Source organism: Trichogramma pretiosum, unplaced genomic scaffold, assembly GCF_000599845.2.
Source record: "Trichogramma pretiosum strain Unisexual culture from Peru unplaced genomic scaffold, Tpre_2.0 scaffold61, whole genome shotgun sequence".
Taxonomy (NCBI): domain Eukaryota; kingdom Metazoa; phylum Arthropoda; class Insecta; order Hymenoptera; family Trichogrammatidae; genus Trichogramma; species Trichogramma pretiosum.
Genome location: NW_019641638.1, coordinates 788263 through 805537, shown reverse-complemented (window position 1 = coordinate 805537; position 17275 = coordinate 788263). Strand labels below are relative to the sequence as shown.

Genomic DNA, 17275 nt, shown 5'->3' with positions numbered 1-17275 from the left:
TATACACGTAAACATATACAGCACACACACACAGGCGAACAGAGACGGTTTCACCGTGTTTTAAACATGTATACGTGTGCCGACTCAGGGGCAGACAGGCACAAGCCTGAAACAGCAGCAGCAGCAGCGCAGGCGGCTCGAGACAATAATAACAATAATAATCGGCGCCGCATTTACCCATACACACACGTTTGTAGTATTATATAGGTGTAACGTAGGTACAGCAGAGCACCGAGCAGCGCTCCATATATAAAGTATGGATGCCCATCTCTATGCATCCGACAACGTGCGGTATATTAAAATGCATTCGTGTATATACATAAAAGAGAGTGCACCACCCGCGCGATAAGCGTCGCGCAGTTCCATTTTGTATATAATGTAACGTCTATGCGCACCTCCGCCGGCATGAGAGAGGTTAAGTGTTGAAAATTCAAGCGGTGCTCGCGTAAAGGTGCACCACGCCGCGATATTCGAATTTCGAACGAGAAGAACGAGACACGTCCTACAGTATACACGTCTGCACTATCGATCGACGATTCGTAACCGAGAATTTTTCCACCGTATTCTCTTGTGTAAAATCGTACGTGACTCTCTGTGTGTTCGAGCTGTTTTTGAGCTCGAGTCGTCGTCGCAGTTTACGAGTAATTTTTTCAGCGTCGAGAATTTTCAAAGACAAATGCAAAGGTGACGCGCGCGGGTGTATGCCGCACCAGTGATCGGTATTATCAAGATTTTATATCGTATCGATTGTGTGTACACTGTCAAGCTCGAGATATTTGAATCTCCATCCAGCAGATGTCGTTCGAGCACAGCTGGAAGCGGGCTGGAATCTCCTCGCGGGCGGTAAGGTATCAATTTTTTTGTATAATAAAAAATATCGCATTCAAATCGGCTGATTCCGTGAATATAGCATAACTCAAAGGTGTCCGCTGTATCTATTTGGAATTACTCGTGATCAGAAGTAAACGATACTATTTCACTTTGACACTTTTTTTGTATTTTTGATCTCAAATTGAAGTTTTACTTTGTGTATCTGCCCATATTTAAGTACGAATCCAAGTTGAATTATTATTGCCAAATAATATCCTTCTTTCATCAAATTTACTTTGCATTAATTAGTGGCATGAATTATGACAACTTACAAAGTTTTTTTATCGATCATTGGTGCTGTTAAATTGTGGATGGATATTATTTGTAAGGATCGGCATATGGGATGATTTTTACAGTAACATCAATAGGAAGTAGGTAATTGAGAAAATATTGAATTAATAAATGAAATTATTAAAGATCGGTTTATCTGGCATACTTGAAAAACTAAAAACCTTGCTATGGTATGTTAGTTTATGTTGATATAAGATATTTCATAATCACAACGAAATTAATAACAGTTTAAATGACTTTATTGATCGTTACAACATGAAAAGATATTTTTCTGCCAGTTTTTTATAAAATTACGGAACGTACTCTCATGAGAGGGCAGAATTCTAGATGATGTTCAGTAATGTTTCGCCACAAGTCTTACGATCCAAAGATAAGCTACCTTTTTGTACATTTTTATTTGCACATTCAACATTTTCTTGTGTCTAAATAATTTATCACAAATATCTTATTTGACGAGGCCATGAACTACAATTATGTGAATTATGTTACTGCATTTATGTGCGAATTGAGTTAACCTTTTCGTCCAAATGATTTTTGACAAATATCACATTAGAAGGGTTTGCTCCGATCATGTACTGCACTTATGTGTCTTTTGAGTCCACTGTAGTGTGCAAATGATTTGAGACAAATTTCACACTTGAATGGTTTGCTACTGTGATGTACTAAATTTGTGTGATTCTTGAGGCTTTTTTTGTGTCCAAATGATTTTTGACAAATATTGCATTCGAAGTATTTGCTCCGATTATGTACTATGTTTTTGTGATTTTTGAGTTTACTTTTTTGTCTAAATGTTTTGTGACAAATATCACATTCAAAGGGTTTGATACGATAATGGACTGAACTTATGTGTTTATTTAGATAACTTTTATTTGAAAAATATTTGTAACAAATTTTACATTCGATTTTCTACTGTCATAGTAATCTGAAGAAAAATTAAAATTTTTAAATGAAATAATCAAAGATCGGTTTATTAGATTTGTGATAATTATTACATTCCAAAGGTTTTTGACGACATGGTACTTCATTCGCGTGAATTAAAACGTATGCTGGTATCCAAATAATCTGTGACAAATATCTTATTCGATGGGTTTGCTTCAATCATGTATTGCTTTTATGTGTTTCTTAAGATCAGCATTGTATCCAAATGATTTTAAACAAATAACACACTTGTAAGGTTTTATACGATCATGTACTCGCTCAATGTGCTTATTGAGGTAGCCTTTTTCTTTATATGATTTAGAACAAATTTTACACTCAAAAGGTCTGCTACGATTGTGAACAGTATCAACATGAGTTTCTAAGTGATGTTGGTATCCAAATGATTTATGACATATCTCACACTCGAATGGTTTGATACCATTATGAACTGCATTCATATGTTTCTTATACGTATCCTTATATCCAAATGATTTGTGACAAAAACAACATTCGAAGGATTCGCTCCGTTTATGTACTGCATTTATGTGCCTAGTGAGCGTTTGTTTTTGTCCAAATGATTTGGGACAAATATCACACCCGTAGGATGATTTGCTAAAATTGTGCCTTGTCATTATGTGATTTTTGATGGAACTTTTCCGTGCAAATGATTTGTGACAAATATCACATTTGAAGGATGAATTCCGACTGTGTACAATATTGATATGATTTTTGATGTATTGTTTGTGTGCAAATGATTTGCGACAAATTTTACACTCAAAGGGTTTGCTCGGATTCTGAACAAGTGAATGAACAGTATCAACATGAGTTTTTAAGTGATGTTGGTATCCAAATGACTTATGACATACCTTACACTCGAATGGTTTGCTACCATTATGTACTACCATTTTGTGAGTTTTGAGGTGTTGCTTACCGCTTAACCATTTGTGACAAATGTCGCACTCAAAGCGTTCCTTACGATAATGTATTGTATTGGTGTGCTTTTTTAAGGTACTTTGATATTTAAATAGTTTGTAACAAATCACACACTCAAAGGATTTGCTACTATCATGTACTATTAAGTGTTTTTTTAGGAGAATTTTTTGTTTAAATGATTTGTGACAAGTATCACATTCGAAGAGTTTGCTACTACCGTGTTCTTTATTTATGTGAGTCTTGAGGCTACTTTTTTGTCCAAATGATTTGTGACAAGTATCACATTCAAAGGTTCGACTATGTACTGCGTTGACGTGACGTTTAAGGTAGCTTTGGTAGGCAAATGATTTATGACAAATTTCACATTCATGAGGTCTGATACTCTTCGTTGTCATATTGATGGATCTTTTTAGACTTACTTTTTTTTTATGAGTTTCTCGCCACTGTTTACCCTTACGAAGTAGTTTGGTATGAGGAGTTTGTGTATGCATCTTCTCACGCTTATCCAATTTTCGTTGAAAATTTTCTTCAAAACGACAACTACTTTTAACTTCTACTTTTACTATAGGTTCAAGTTTAACATTCTGACACTCAAAATCTATGAATATATCTTCATTTATGTTATTGGTCTTGTTTTCATTTTCTACTTTTACTATAGGTTCAAGTTTAACATCCTGACACTCAAAATCTATGAATATATCTTCATTTATGTTATTGGTCTCGTTTTCATTTTCTACTTCCTCATTAGGTAGGCGACTTTCTTGAAGTTCAGTTTTGCAGCTGGTTGTCGACAAAGGCTCCAGTTTAGGTTTAAAATCTCTGCACTCAAAATCTATGAAAATTTTTTCGTTCGTGTCTTCGATCTGATTTTCGTTTTCTACTTTAACAATAGATGAATCAATTTTATGCTCATTTTTACGAATGGTTGCGGATGGAGATGTCATTTCAATTTTAACATATTGACACTCAAAATCGATGATAATATTTTCATCTAACGCCATATCTTTCTAAAATAAAAATTGTTGATTAGTTTTGGATTTCGAAAAAACGAAACGTAATTAATATCATTTTACTCACCGACGATTGAATAACCGTGAGCTTTTCGGATTTTTTGACATCGCTAGAGTCCACCGTATGGAAAGTATAATTGTCACCTGTATGTGGCCCAGTGTCGTTCGGCTCTTCTTTTACCCTGAAGAATAAACAAGTTCAACGTAGAGATCATTTGAGAAATTAGCATGTCATGCGCAAAAAAATGTTGTACCTCACTGGGTCCTCTCTGCTCTCCATCACTCGTTCGATTTTAACACATATATTCACTGGAAATCTATGCGGCACTGAAGCGATATTCGTGGTTAAGCACCTCGAGTGTACTACTAGCTACACACTTTTTCGGGTATCGTCTACGTAAATGCTTGCTCAACTAAAAGAAGTTATAGTGACTGAACGCACTACTCGTATAGATTGACGAGCTTATCTCGTGGTATCTTTTTCCCTCCATAGTGGACTATAATGGCTTTTACATACGTGTGATATCTAACGAAGAAATGTTTACTCAAATGAGAAAAATGTCTATGAACCCACACCTCCTATAAATTATATTACACACGTGATTATATAAACTAATGGTCAAATTCTTAAGTCTTCTTAGTCTTGTTCTATAGCAATATTTCAAAAATGTTGTCAAAAAAATAATGAATACTTCTCGATTCGACCTATGCAGTTGCCAGTGTCGTAACGAAATATTTAGTTGGTTTTGCTGTGTATATATGTTTGGGCTAGATTTTAACAATAATCGAAATTGCATTTGCAGTTAATCGCAAAAACTAGAATAAGTTGGAGCTTGAGCGCTCGAGTGTCGTGTAAGATCAGTTTATCGAAATTAAATCTAAAAATAACTATATCCCATATAGCTGGTTAATAAATAATAATTGATAAAATTAAATCTACTTTCTGTTAACCTTTGTCAAGGAGAAAACTCGTAACATTTGGCAATCGTTTATTCGAATCTTGATAATAGCATGTAAAAATTGTTGATTGTTTCACGTCGATATTTTTGAGGGTCAATTACTCCATACTAAAAAATATCGATATTTTTTTTCATGGTATCACCGATCTGTAACTCGTCCTCGGACAATATCAGGGCAATCGATCATGTTGTGAGTTGTCATTGATCCTTTCCTTTTGGCCCCTCCTCTCAACCTGTACTTATCCACCGATATCTGTCACACAAGCGTATCTTGTACGTCGCGTAATATTTTCGAAAGTCTCGATCTCGCTCGCGCGCGGGTGGTTCAGTATAAAATACGGTGCGTATATTTTTAGCTCTTTCGTCCCGTTCGAGTCACAATGAATGTACATATAATTCATAAAAATGTACACTACGACAACCGGGCCAGTATCTACGGTCATTCGCGAGCTTTAATCCATACTTTTTTTTTCATTCGGATCAATATATCATACAAGTCTTATTTACTATCCCAAAAAAAAAACAAACGAATCAAAGCTCGAGTAATCGGGTAAAAAAACAGTCGAGTATCGTGTCAGGCGCGCGAGGCGCTTGCGCGGAAAAAAAAGCTCTCGTCGCGCTGCCGCAAGCTCCGCTGTATATAACCTCGCGATAGTGCATGTACTCTGGCTGCGCCAGTGGATGTAGTATAGTACGTCACGCGAATCATAACAATCGCGCGTTACACACATACGTCTCGCGTATTATTATCTCGTCCCGAAACTTTTCTTCCTCTCGAGTTAACATTGACACGCAATAAACCGAGGCGATGCATAAATCAGCCGTGCAGTAGTAAGCGCGATACGTTATACATGTAGTAGGCACGACGAGAAAAGTATATAACGTACAGTACGGGTGGGAGGGAGTATAATATGTACAGAGTCTCGCATGCGCGAGTGTTGTGTGTGTGTTATACACATGTATTATATAGCTACTATATGTGTGTGCGAGAGAGCCTGTCGCCGGTTCTGCTGGCGTTGCTTTGCTCCTCTATACGATCACGCCGTGCAATATGGCTCTCAGTCGATTGGGAGAGTTGGTCGCGGGCTCGTTGCTTTTGTGTGTATTATAATATCCACCATCTCTCTCTCCGTGCATCAGCGGCGGCGGCAGCAGTCAGACAGGCAGAGGGAAGAGGAATTTTCCTCCCGTGTGTGCACATGAACTGACACTCTCTCGCTGACACGAGTTGTTGTCTGCTGTGCTCTTTAAAAGTCCACGCGTTGACTTGGTCGAAAGGTCGTCGTCGTTGTTGTGGTTGTTGCAACTTTTAATTCAGAAAAACTGCGGTTATCGACGCAACTCGTATTCCTTTACGATAGAAGTTCGTCGCTGATCAACGAAAGGATCGAAAGCACCGAGTCGAGATCCGCCAAAATCTCTTCCGACCAACTGCACATGTCGAGATTCTTTGATTTCGCTCGATAACAGCTGCTCTCTCGGCTCTCTTGGATCCAACGTTATATATATATATATATAACACGCAGCATCAGCATCAGCAGCGGCATACCGTACGTTCACCTTTCCTTTTTTCGCGTGTCTCCGCGCGGTATACATACGTATCTATATATACACACAAATATTTATCCGTCTCGCTGTACGGCTTTGACGTTCGCAGCGATTGCCTATTGTACACAAACGCGCGTGCGTACATGCATCGTTGCATTTTTTTATTTATTTTTTTATTTGTTTAACTATCTTTTTTTTACACGCGCACGTGCACTTCGAGACTCGCGTGCTTCGAAACGCGCAATAGTGATAAAAATTATTAAAAATTACCGCATAGATAGTTTAAATATTTTTACAGGTGCACCGCGCGCGCACGTGCACTACCGGAGTTTCGCACTTTTTTTTCATTTTATTCCGTACGTACACACGTACGTGTCGTTATCACATACATAAGCGGATACATGATTTAAGAGTTAATATAACGCTCGTCTGTACTCGTACGATATTAGTGTAACAGTGTGTATTAAATAAGTATAAATTATCACGACGTATGTTGAAGCTCTGCTGCTGCTGTCTGTCTCTCTTTGCCTAAATAAGAGTGTGCAAATACAGGTGGTGCACGCACGGGCGAGAACAAAAAAAAAAAAAAAAAGTAAAATAACACACGAAAAAGTAGAAGACAGCGACGACGACGAAAAATCTCTAATAATACAACCAATCGCGTTTTGTTTGTTTCAACGTCATTTATTATAATCAGCCGATTAAGCATACGTGAAAAAAATCGACGCTTGCCGATTTCGAATATATTATATACATAATGTGTATAGGGGAATATTCCGCAATTTCGCCGAATACATTCGTCGATACACGAGCCAATTAATCTAATAATTTTAATTTTTTGTTCTCTTCGATCCCCCGAGTCGTCGTCGTCGTCGCGTGTACAATAGTGTTGCTGCTGCTGCTGAGCTAAGCACAATCTTTCGCTCCACATATAATCGCGCGCGCGCCCCGACACTATCGTTCATGCTCCACATTTCGTCGTTGTTTTTTACGTTCCTTTTTTTCTTTCTTTTTTTTTGTTCGTTCGTTCGTCGTCGGATCGTCTTCACTGACTCGTACGATACATAATACGATATACTTGCCGCGCTTTCAGACTCTCTCATCTCTCCGAGGCGGCTGACTCCCATTGTGCGCGGTGGTGTCTATCGAATTACCTCGTCCAGAACTGCGAGTATAGCATTATACCTTTGGGGATAAGAAGAAGAAAAATAAGCAAGGATGGAGCGAACCAATGGACAAACGACCGCCTCGACCGAGTGCCTCGACAAAGACCCGGAGGACGTGAGAATCGGCGGCGTGGAAGGGTATGTCCAAAATTCAATCATACTAAAAGCACTGCTCTCGGATTATTTACTTTTATTACCTGCACGTGAACGAGTGTGTCTCGTCCCTTATCAGAAAAGCTGCCTACTTATGCAACCGAATTTTCCTTATCGCGCGCGAGTGTAATTATGTACTTTTGACCTAATGACGCACCTCGCTGCTTATCAATTAAGACGTCTTCATCCGCAGCTGTTGCCAGTAAAAGCTGCCATTGAGAAACGCGCGCACGCCGAAAAATTAAACAAAAAATATTACAATATCGCCATCGCGTTAAAGCAAAAAAAAAAAAAACAAAAACAAAACGGGTCAAACGATATGTGTAAGTATTATACGCACGGACACAATTGCGAAATACTCGCGTGCGGGGGGACAGTGCACTTGAACGAGATACACCACGCGCGTTATGCAATGAATTATGTTATTACGAGTTTTGTGTCTGAATTCATAATAACTTTATGATATGTGTTTTTCTCTCATTCTGTTCTTTTTTTTTGTACAGTGGAGCGACTCACTCGACGCTGTTCGTCGTCGACGGCAGGGGCAAAAAATTGGCCGAAGTCAGAGGTCCTCATACGAATCACTGGGTAATTGGACTCCTCTTACTCTTTTCCTTTCTACATCATCGTGTTATCGTGCCTAGAATCCGGTGTACGGTCGGATCTGCGTCATACCGATCGTAGTAGACGCGTCGTACGCAAAAGTAAAATTGTATTTAACGCGATTGAAAAGAAGAAAAAAAAAATATGACGAATATACGGAAATGGCACCCGCGTGCGCGCGCGTATTGATTGAAGCTGTATATGCACGTTTTGCCGCTCTCGTTTGCGCGCAGAAGACGAAATCGCGCATTACATTACGCAAGCAGTTCCACACAATGAAGCGACTCACATGTGAGCTCTCTTATAATAATACAATTGGAGTCGATGCGGTCAGATCCATCCCAATCAATCTTAAATTCCCCGGGCTTCCTCGCGGCGACGTAATATGATGTACTGCTGCTGCTGCTGCGACTACGCATCGAAGCGAAAAAGAAAGAGAGAGAGCTTTTTGTTACATACGATATAATTGCTTCTCTATACGTTATCTATTTTTCCGTCGCATTTTCGTCATTCGTTTTCCTATATGTTTTTTCCTGTATAGGCGTTGGGCATGGAGGAGACGGCCAGCAGGATCAACGAGATGATCGTTAAATCCAAGAAAGAGCTGAATATCTCGGAGACGACGCCGTACGATATCGTTGTAAGTATATATATTTCTGAAAATTTTCGTCCGTTCGCAGCTCTCGACCGAGCTTTGTCGATTAAAATCGCGATCGATCGGCGCGTACATTACCTTATTAATAGATACACCGTACATCATTTTAAGCCCGGTGGTAATCTATATATATACGCACGCAGATGTGCAGCCGACGGCGCGCAACAAGTGGAAAAAACGTCGGGCGTGTGATATATCGAGCGAGGAGTAACAACGACGAAAAAATCGATCGCGGGCGCGCGCGAAAAAACAATTCCGCACTAAGCGCCGGGAACTAATCGAACGATTCCACGCGCGTACATCGCAAGTATCGATCGAGAAAAAAATCGTGCGCGAGTCGTTGTCCATTAAATCGCCATAAATCATCGTTTCCTGCTGCTTCGCAACGCAGAAAAATGCGACGATTGGCCTGTCTACGCGCTAGCTATATACTAATTCGAGCGTCACGCGATCCTCGTATCGCACGAGAGACGCGTTAAATTGATCCGTGTTTTTTTTTTTTTTCAACAGGGCTTGAACCTGAGCGGCTGCGAGGAGGAGAAGAGCAATCGCAGACTGGCCGAGACCCTGCTCAGACTCTATCCTACAGCCTCCAAGGACTACACCGTTGGCTCGGACACCCTGGGCAGCGTCAAGACCGGCGTCTCCCAGGGCGGCATCGTCCTCATCTCCGGCACGGGCAGCAACGCACTGCTGATCAATCCCGACGGCAAGACCTACGGCTGCGGCGGCTGGGGCTACATGATGGGCGACGAGGGCGGCGCCTACTGGCTGGCCTTCCGAGCCGTCAAGTACGTCTTCGACGACATGGACGGCCTGTGCCAGGCGCCGAGGCCGACGAGCTACGTATGGCCGGCGATGAGGAGCTACTTCGACGTGCAGGACCAGCAGGGTATGCTGCCCCATTTGTACGCGAATTTCAACAAGTGCAAGTTCGCCATGTTCACCAAGGAGCTGGCGCTGGGCTGCGAGCGCGGCGATCCGCTCTGTCTGCTGCTGTTCTACGAGGCCGGACTGATGCTGGCCAAGCACGTCAACGCCATCACCTGCAAAGCTCACAACGTGCGTACATAAAAAAAAAAAAAAAATGTTATAAATATGTTCATGTCGTAATATGTATATACAGGATCTGAAGACGGAGAAGGGCGGCCTCAAGGTCATCTGCGTGGGCTCGGTCTGGAAGTCCTGGGACTACCTCAAGCCGGGCTTCATCGAGGAGCTGCACAAGAGCGGCAACGTGGCGGAGCTCACCCTGCTGCGCCTCACGACCTCGGCGGCCCTCGGCGCCTGCTACATAGCCGCCGACAAGCTCAACTGCGCGACCCTGCACAAGACCTACAAGAGCAACACCGAGAAGTTTTATCATTACAAGCGCGACATGCACAACGGGGGGCTTCAGCAGCAGCAACCCGTGGCTTTTAAAATATTGGCCACGAGCTCGTCGACGACGACGACGACGGCGGCGGCGTCGAGCTACGGCAATAGCATCGAGATTAGATAGGATCGACGCGACGACAGTGGCGATCGATGTTGAATTTTTATTTTTCGTTTTTTTTTTTGTAATTTTATTTTAATAATTCGTTAGATAAATGTATATTTATAATTATTATTATTGATTAATTATTTGTTTCGATGAATCTTGTTCTCTGCGCGAGCGCAATCTCTCTCCGATCTAGCCCTTAGAATTTGATCATGTACGGGTAATAACGATACAATTGTAAAACTTAGTTCAGTGTCTTCATTTATATATGTACGCTATTTTATGTAGAATCTATGTAAGGTATAAAAGTAAGTATCTTTATAAAAAGTGCCTTAAACGAATCGATGTGTATAACGATATAATTATAATATGCACCGTATATTCATAGTTGCAGAAAAATATGTTTACTCTTTTACTTTTCAAAGAGATGACTATATTTTTATACGTACTCTCTAAAATTTATCAAGCATATCGAATTTTCAAGAACTTTGAAAAAAAAATATATATATAGTACATGTATGTAAAAATACTCTTAATACTCTCTGTAGTAAATTAAAAGAAAAAAAGGTAATAAATGTTGCTATGATTTTTTTTTTCTAAGAAAAAAAAATAGTTTTGTTTCGCACGACGAGGAGAAATATAAACAACAACAACAACAAAAAAAAAACAAAAACCAATCCGATGAACTGTAAAGACGCGCGATGGTGTTTAACCTTTTTCGAAATTTTAATTGTTATAGTGCCGTAATATGTTTGGAATTTTTGACTTATTAAAATCCGTCGTAGACTGGTCAGTGTCATTGCTAGCCTTCGTGGTCAAGGCTGTCCTCTATCTAATTCTCTTTATACTTTCTTTGTTGCTGCTCTCCGTGTCGATGTCAGTGACGATAGTTATGATACTGATCTTCCTCGAGATACTCATGCCTCGCGACGACAGCGAGAGCTCGACCGGCAATTGATGGACGTACACATTTTTTTATAAATACGCTTAAAGTAGACATGATACATTTTTATGAGCAAGGTAAAGACGTGAACAAAAACCACATTGTTTTTATGAAAAAGAATATATTCTGATTTTATAACATGTATATTGTATGTACAATTTTCCTACAGGTCACGCCCCACATACCTTTCCTCGCTCTTTGTGTAGTGCAAATAAAGATTTGGAATTCAGATTGATTTTATATAGAAGTATGCAGGTATGTTTGATTTTCACGATTGAAAAGCTTATCTTAAACGTGGCAGATTTTCAATATTAAAATACTTAACCATTTAACAATTGTCAAAACTTATTTAATCTATAAATATTATTTCTTCATAATATGAAGTCGTAAATTAGGTGACTTAGCTAACTGGTAGATTTATAAACTTTTAATACTAATATCAACAATGTTAAAGTGCAAACTCTCTAAGCGTTCGCCTAGGAGAGAATCCATTCAGGTAAAGAAGCATCTATACACTATTTTACAAAATTGCAAAATTGGTCAAAAGTGACACTTTGCTTAGAGAAATGGAAAGCATAATAGTTTTTTTGCTCGAAAATTTAAATATAAACTATAAGAAAAAAACATTTCTTTGTGATAAATCTCTAAAAAAAGTAATAACTTGCTCGATGTAAATATAAGTTCTAAGAAGATTAAAATGATGTTATTATATACTAAAATATCACTGAGAGCTGCTTCGTGATAAAAAAAATACACGATAGATCCATTCTCATTGTGATGTACAACGAGAATGGTTATCCACATTATCCTAATGCTTCAAATCGAATATTTCTATCAGCAATGGTTCTACGCTTGAAGGATTCACATTCAAATAAACTCCAACCACTTCGTTATTCAATCTGTGGAGCTCAGAAATTTTCTGAATCAATTTCAAGAAAGTTGACTTGGCCTCGCAACCAGGATATATGCTTTCCAAATATCGTCTCAGTAGATAATAATACGAGTTCTGGAATTTAAAAAAAGGTAAATTTCAACAACCTGTTCAATAAATTTATCCTTTTTTTTTCTTGTTAAATTTAAATAATTACTTGTTCAAGTTTTATGACGTCACTGTGAACGACTCGCGGTCGTTCTGGGGAAAATAATGCAATAGCGCATAAAATTAAAATAATATTTTCGTCTCTCCATTTTGGGTCGAATGTCCTAACGAATCTCGAATGTTCTGCATATAGATTGCCCTTAGCTTCCTTCAAAACGTCAACTTTGATTCTTGACAAGTTTTCCTCGCTGTGAGGAATTTTCCAAATATCTTTATCAGGGTCATGATTAATCACTGATCGAAGTATGAGCATTTCAGTACATCCACCTTTCAACAGAGCCAACTGATCCTCCTGACACATATTTTTAAATGCACTGATTTTCTTTGACATCTTTATAAGACGTCGTATTGCTATTGCAGTCAAATTAATGACATCTAGCAACATTGGATCAGACTGTCCAGATTTTCCCTGAAAAAAAAAAGAAATATTTGTTAACGTGACAGTCAATGAGTTACAATAATTAAATTTACAAACAACTAAATATACCTTAAATCTACAATCATCTCCTACAAGATTTGTAAGGTCATCGTCAAGAGGTGCCAGTAGTGCTTTATTAGCTACTATCAGTTCATTTAGTTTGGCTCTTTCTGAATCATTCAGCTCTCTGTTAGTGTGACTACCTCCTAATGCAGAATAAGCTGAGAACTCCAATTTGATGGCCTCACACAATATTGATTCAATAGAATTGGCTGATATAGGCAACCTGAAATAAATGAACATGGAAACATTAAATTAAATGTTAACACTTAAAAAGATATTTAAAAGCTTCAGCGTACTTTTGAACATCTTGCAAGACATCTCGTGTGACCTCATCTGTAGATTTAATTGACCAATGGCTGGAAAGACCAGCATTTGCAGATGAATTCTGGGGATCTTCTGCATTTGTAGTAATTAAATTTTGTAAAATTGGATTTTCCTGACTTTGATTATCATTTAATATTTTCTTAATTATATCATCTTGACTATTATTAGAAGGTTCTTTATTATCAGCTTTGGTTGCAATTAGAGTATTATCGTGACTTATTTCTTCAGCAACTGGCACTGTAATATTTTCTTCTTCCAATAACTGGGATATTTGAGGATCAGATATCAATTTTGCAATGATTTCTGGATCTGAAAACAGTTTTGCAAGAACACTTTGATCTTGTACTACCTTTGCTATCACGTTTGGATTGCTCGCTAATTTAGATACAACTATGGGATTTACTGACACTTTAGTTGTATTAGATACAGTTGAAATCACTTCTCTTAATTTCTCACTCTCACTTGAATTTTCTACATTAAATTGTGATATAACATGCGCAGAGTTTTGATTAGAACAAGATTCAAGCATTCTTGAACTAGTAGAACATTCTCCATACTTAGAATAAATATTTTGTTCTTCTACTGGCTTTAAAATTGTATACTTTGAACATTGATCATCAATTTTAATTATTTTGGGACAAGTAGGTTCTATATCTCTGAAATCATGCTTTTGTAGAACCATAGACCCATTATTGCATAATCCATTTCCTTCTAATCCAGAGCACAAATTTACATCAAAATTTCCTTGACTAGAAGCGCATTGAGCTATGTTAGCTGAATTAAAAGATTCGGAATGATTATATTTAATGAAATTATTCTTTGAATTGCTCGAGGAATCCTTTAGCATTTCTAATGTTTTACTACTAGCTATGTCACAGTTTTCTGGAGGGCTCGAGGGACTCGGGCAACTAGCTGCTGTGACTGGACTAAGACTGTCAACAGTTTGTTGCTTATTGGGATTGAGATCGGTGTACTTTTTTTCAGAATCCCAAAAGTAAGGCTCCGACACTGCTGAAGCGACTGAAGGAATCGAAGGGATGGAGGTAGAGTTATCATCGAACGTTGACTCATCGATGCTGTTATCTCCTTTATGCTTTTTTGAGGGTGTCTTCTTTGCTCTGTTTTCTTCAATCTTTAACCTCTTCAAAACCTTATCTTCCTCGGACATGATATATTCCTTCCTCATTCCAATCAGAAAACATTTGTCCAGGCGGCATTTCTGGCAGAATCTTCGTGTGACAGGTGTGATTTTGCAATTTTCAGTGAACGGACAGCGAAAGTCCTGAAAAGCATCAAAAGACATGGACAATCATTACTCGGTCATAAGTGCGAAACCTTGAAATCATAATCTGTTATATTGAAACATTATCTCTCAATCGAAGAGAGATACAACCCGGTTGGTCTGACAATGTATTTCACACAATGAAAAGATAACCGACTGTCAAGGACGCAGAGTGCTTCTCTCACCTTGTTTTTTAACGCATTTCTTCTGAAGAACGCTTTGCAGCTCTCGCAGCTGACCGCGTTGAAATTGTAGCCAAGCGCCTTGTCGCCGCAGACTCCGCAGATCTTGTTGGCCTCCCTCGTGGCGGCGTCCTGACTCCTCTGCTCGTCATCCCCCAAGTCCGACGAATCCCTCAACATTTTGCTGTCCTTGCTCTGCTCTCGTCTTTGATTCACGAATCAAAATCATCGTCTGGCGTATCGTCGTTACATGCAAGAGACAGAGAGAGCACGATTGATTACGAGGCACGAGTGTGCGTGTTTAAATGAAAAATTCGACCTACCAGTGGGCATCATCGTCATCATCATCATTACTACTGCTACTGCAACGCACATATATTTTATAATATATATATCAATCTATATATGTTATTCCGTGCGATTAAAAAGTAACGGGGCGAGGGTGAATGATCTCATCTGCTGCTGCTATTGCACACACACGTCGTCGTCGTCGCCCGTCGTGTCGTGGTCGTGCACGCATAATCGACTCCAATTGCCGAGAGTATATAGAGAGAGAGAGAGCCAAAGAACTTATCAAATAGGTAATTCCAATACGTATGTATGTATACCTAACAACGTGTGGTGCACGCGCGCGATCCGAGTGTGTATGTATACACACTGACTGAGCATATACGCTATGTATGTATTGACGGCGATGACGACCACGACGAAGAACACACACGCGTACTACTTTATATATACGTGTGTGATATATATTAAAGCAGGCGCACTCGATTATATACGTACGATGGCACTCCACGACATCGGCACATGCTATAACACACACATATATATTTCGACACACTGGTACACTTACACACACACACGCGTGAATACTGATAATACACTAATACAATATTATCGTCGTCGCGTCTCTTCGGCGGGATCAAAATTTATAAGTATTTTAATGCTGCTGCTGCTGATGCAACGATGGACCCGCTCCGCAGGTGATCGTTTTTATTATTATACGAGCATGATATCCTGTGTGTAATGTATGCTGCTGCTGCTGCTTCACCGACGACAATAATATTATGCTCTGGAATGATGCGAGATAACTGAGAAAGGCGCGTCGTCGTCGTGGTGCGCTGCTGCTGCTGCTGTCGCAAGCTTTTATATATTAATACACATTATACATCATCTGCAATGACTGCAATCTGTGAAATCCCCAAACTCCGCCGACCGCTGCTGCTGTCTGCTGGCGAGCTGCTACACTTTGTGTATGATAAATATCAAAATTATCTCGTGCGAATCTTAGCTAGCGAGAGTCGCAAGTGTCGATTTCTGCTGCGCTGCGTCACGGCGTAACGATGTGTTTCGGGACTCGGCCGCTCGATGGCAGCAGCGTACGGTCTAGCCTCGGGAAAAATAGAGATCTGCACCGAAATAAAAAGAACGAGCGTCGATGAAATATATTATTTCCTTTTTATTTATTTACTCTCCCCGCGGCGAAATTTTTTGTTGATATGAATTTGCGAATGTTATTTTCTTGCAACTCACTTTTCGTCGTCTTGTTTGTGTCCGCAGCAGCAGCAGCAGCCAACAAAAAAAATATAAATAAATAATCCGGTACAGTCATGGGTCTACTGACGTCGCTGCTGAGTAACGAATCGACGGACACGATCAAGGAGATGATCCACAAGATGTTCCCGAATATCGTCGACGATCTCGTCGCCCAATTTCTCAAGGTGAAAATTAAAACAAAAAAAGGAATCGATTCTTTTTACTTTCTTTTTCTTTTTGCACGCGATTTTCACGAATTTTCGTTATTTCAGAACTTCGCGATCATACTCGTGCAGCAGCTGGTGCGCCGATTGATCGAGTCCGGCGATTTTTTTCGCAGCTGGTGAACAATTACGACGCGAGAAGAGCAGCAACGAAGCAACGATAAAACAAAAAAATAGAAAAAAAAGAAGAGAACCGTGTAACAATGCGCAATAATGAGCAGAGAGAGAGAGAGAGAGAGAGAGAGAGATCGGTAACGGCGGTATTATAGTCCGTCGCGTGCCTCGCCATATCAGCCGCGAGAAGGGGAAAAGGCCGACTGCTCGCGCGCATAGTTAATTTCATTTTATACACCTCGCGAGGAGACGAACAAATGTAAATCGTATAATGTAACAAGATGTACATATACATACTTTCGGCGCATCAATTATACGAGGAATTCAGTTTTTTTATTTTTGTTTTAATTTTAACGTTTCTCTCAAACGACGCGGCGCACACGAGCGTTAATTTCGGTCGCCCATCGATCATCGGCTAATCGGACACTTTTACGATAAGAGCTGCTGCTGCTGCTGCTGCTGCTGACTGCCGAGACATTTTCAGCGCGTTACGTAGTATAA

The 17275-nt window shown here is 39.6% G+C and overlaps 2 protein-coding genes across 3 annotated transcripts; one reads left to right on the top strand and one right to left on the bottom strand.

Annotated features, from left to right (window-relative positions):
- The first annotated feature begins 299 nt into the window (after positions 1–299).
- LOC106648022 (N-acetyl-D-glucosamine kinase) lies at positions 300–11673 on the top strand. Of its 2 annotated transcripts, none has more exons than XM_023459467.1 (6): positions 300–848; positions 7623–7833; positions 8352–8436; positions 8993–9091; positions 9617–10168; positions 10233–11673. In XM_023459467.1, exons 2-6 carry the CDS (start codon positions 7748–7750, stop codon positions 10605–10607), a joined length of 1197 nt encoding a protein of 398 aa, XP_023315235.1. In that variant the 5' UTR covers positions 300–848; positions 7623–7747; the 3' UTR covers positions 10608–11673. The 2 variants fall into 2 exon arrangements, with proteins under 2 accessions (XP_023315235.1, XP_023315234.1); XM_023459466.1 differs by lacking the exon at positions 300–848 and adding an exon at positions 6032–6531.
- Positions 11634–16132, bottom strand: LOC106648021. Its single transcript, XM_014364651.2, has 6 exons — positions 15221–16132; positions 14901–15129; positions 13406–14715; positions 13116–13332; positions 12618–13037; positions 11634–12535 (listed from the first exon to the last, which is right to left on the bottom strand). The coding sequence occupies exons 2-6, from the start codon at positions 15075–15077 to the stop codon at positions 12338–12340; spliced, it is 2322 nt and encodes a 773-aa protein (XP_014220137.1). The 5' UTR covers positions 15078–15129; positions 15221–16132; the 3' UTR covers positions 11634–12337.
- Between the last annotated feature and the right edge of the window lie 1143 nt (positions 16133–17275).

Bases quoted from the DNA above. Each gene is read 5' to 3' on its own strand.
- LOC106648022 (XM_023459467.1), top strand. From the start codon at position 7,748: ATGGAGCGAACCAATGGACAAACGACCGCCTCGACCGAGTGCCTCGAC. The intron at 8,437-8,992 runs GTAATTGGACTC...TTTCCTGTATAG, and splicing joins GTCCTCATACGAATCACTGG to GCGTTGGGCATGGAGGAGAC. The intron at 10,169-10,232 runs GTGCGTACATAA...ATGTATATACAG, and splicing joins TCACCTGCAAAGCTCACAAC to GATCTGAAGACGGAGAAGGG.
- LOC106648021 (XM_014364651.2), bottom strand. From the start codon at position 15,077: ATGTTGAGGGATTCGTCGGACTTGGGGGATGACGAGCAGAGGAGTCAG. The intron at 13,333-13,405 runs GTACGCTGAAGC...CATTTATTTCAG, and splicing joins GTCTTGCAAGATGTTCAAAA to GTTGCCTATATCAGCCAATT. The intron at 12,536-12,617 runs GTAATTATTTAA...TTTAAATTCCAG, and splicing joins ACGTCATAAAACTTGAACAA to AACTCGTATTATTATCTACT.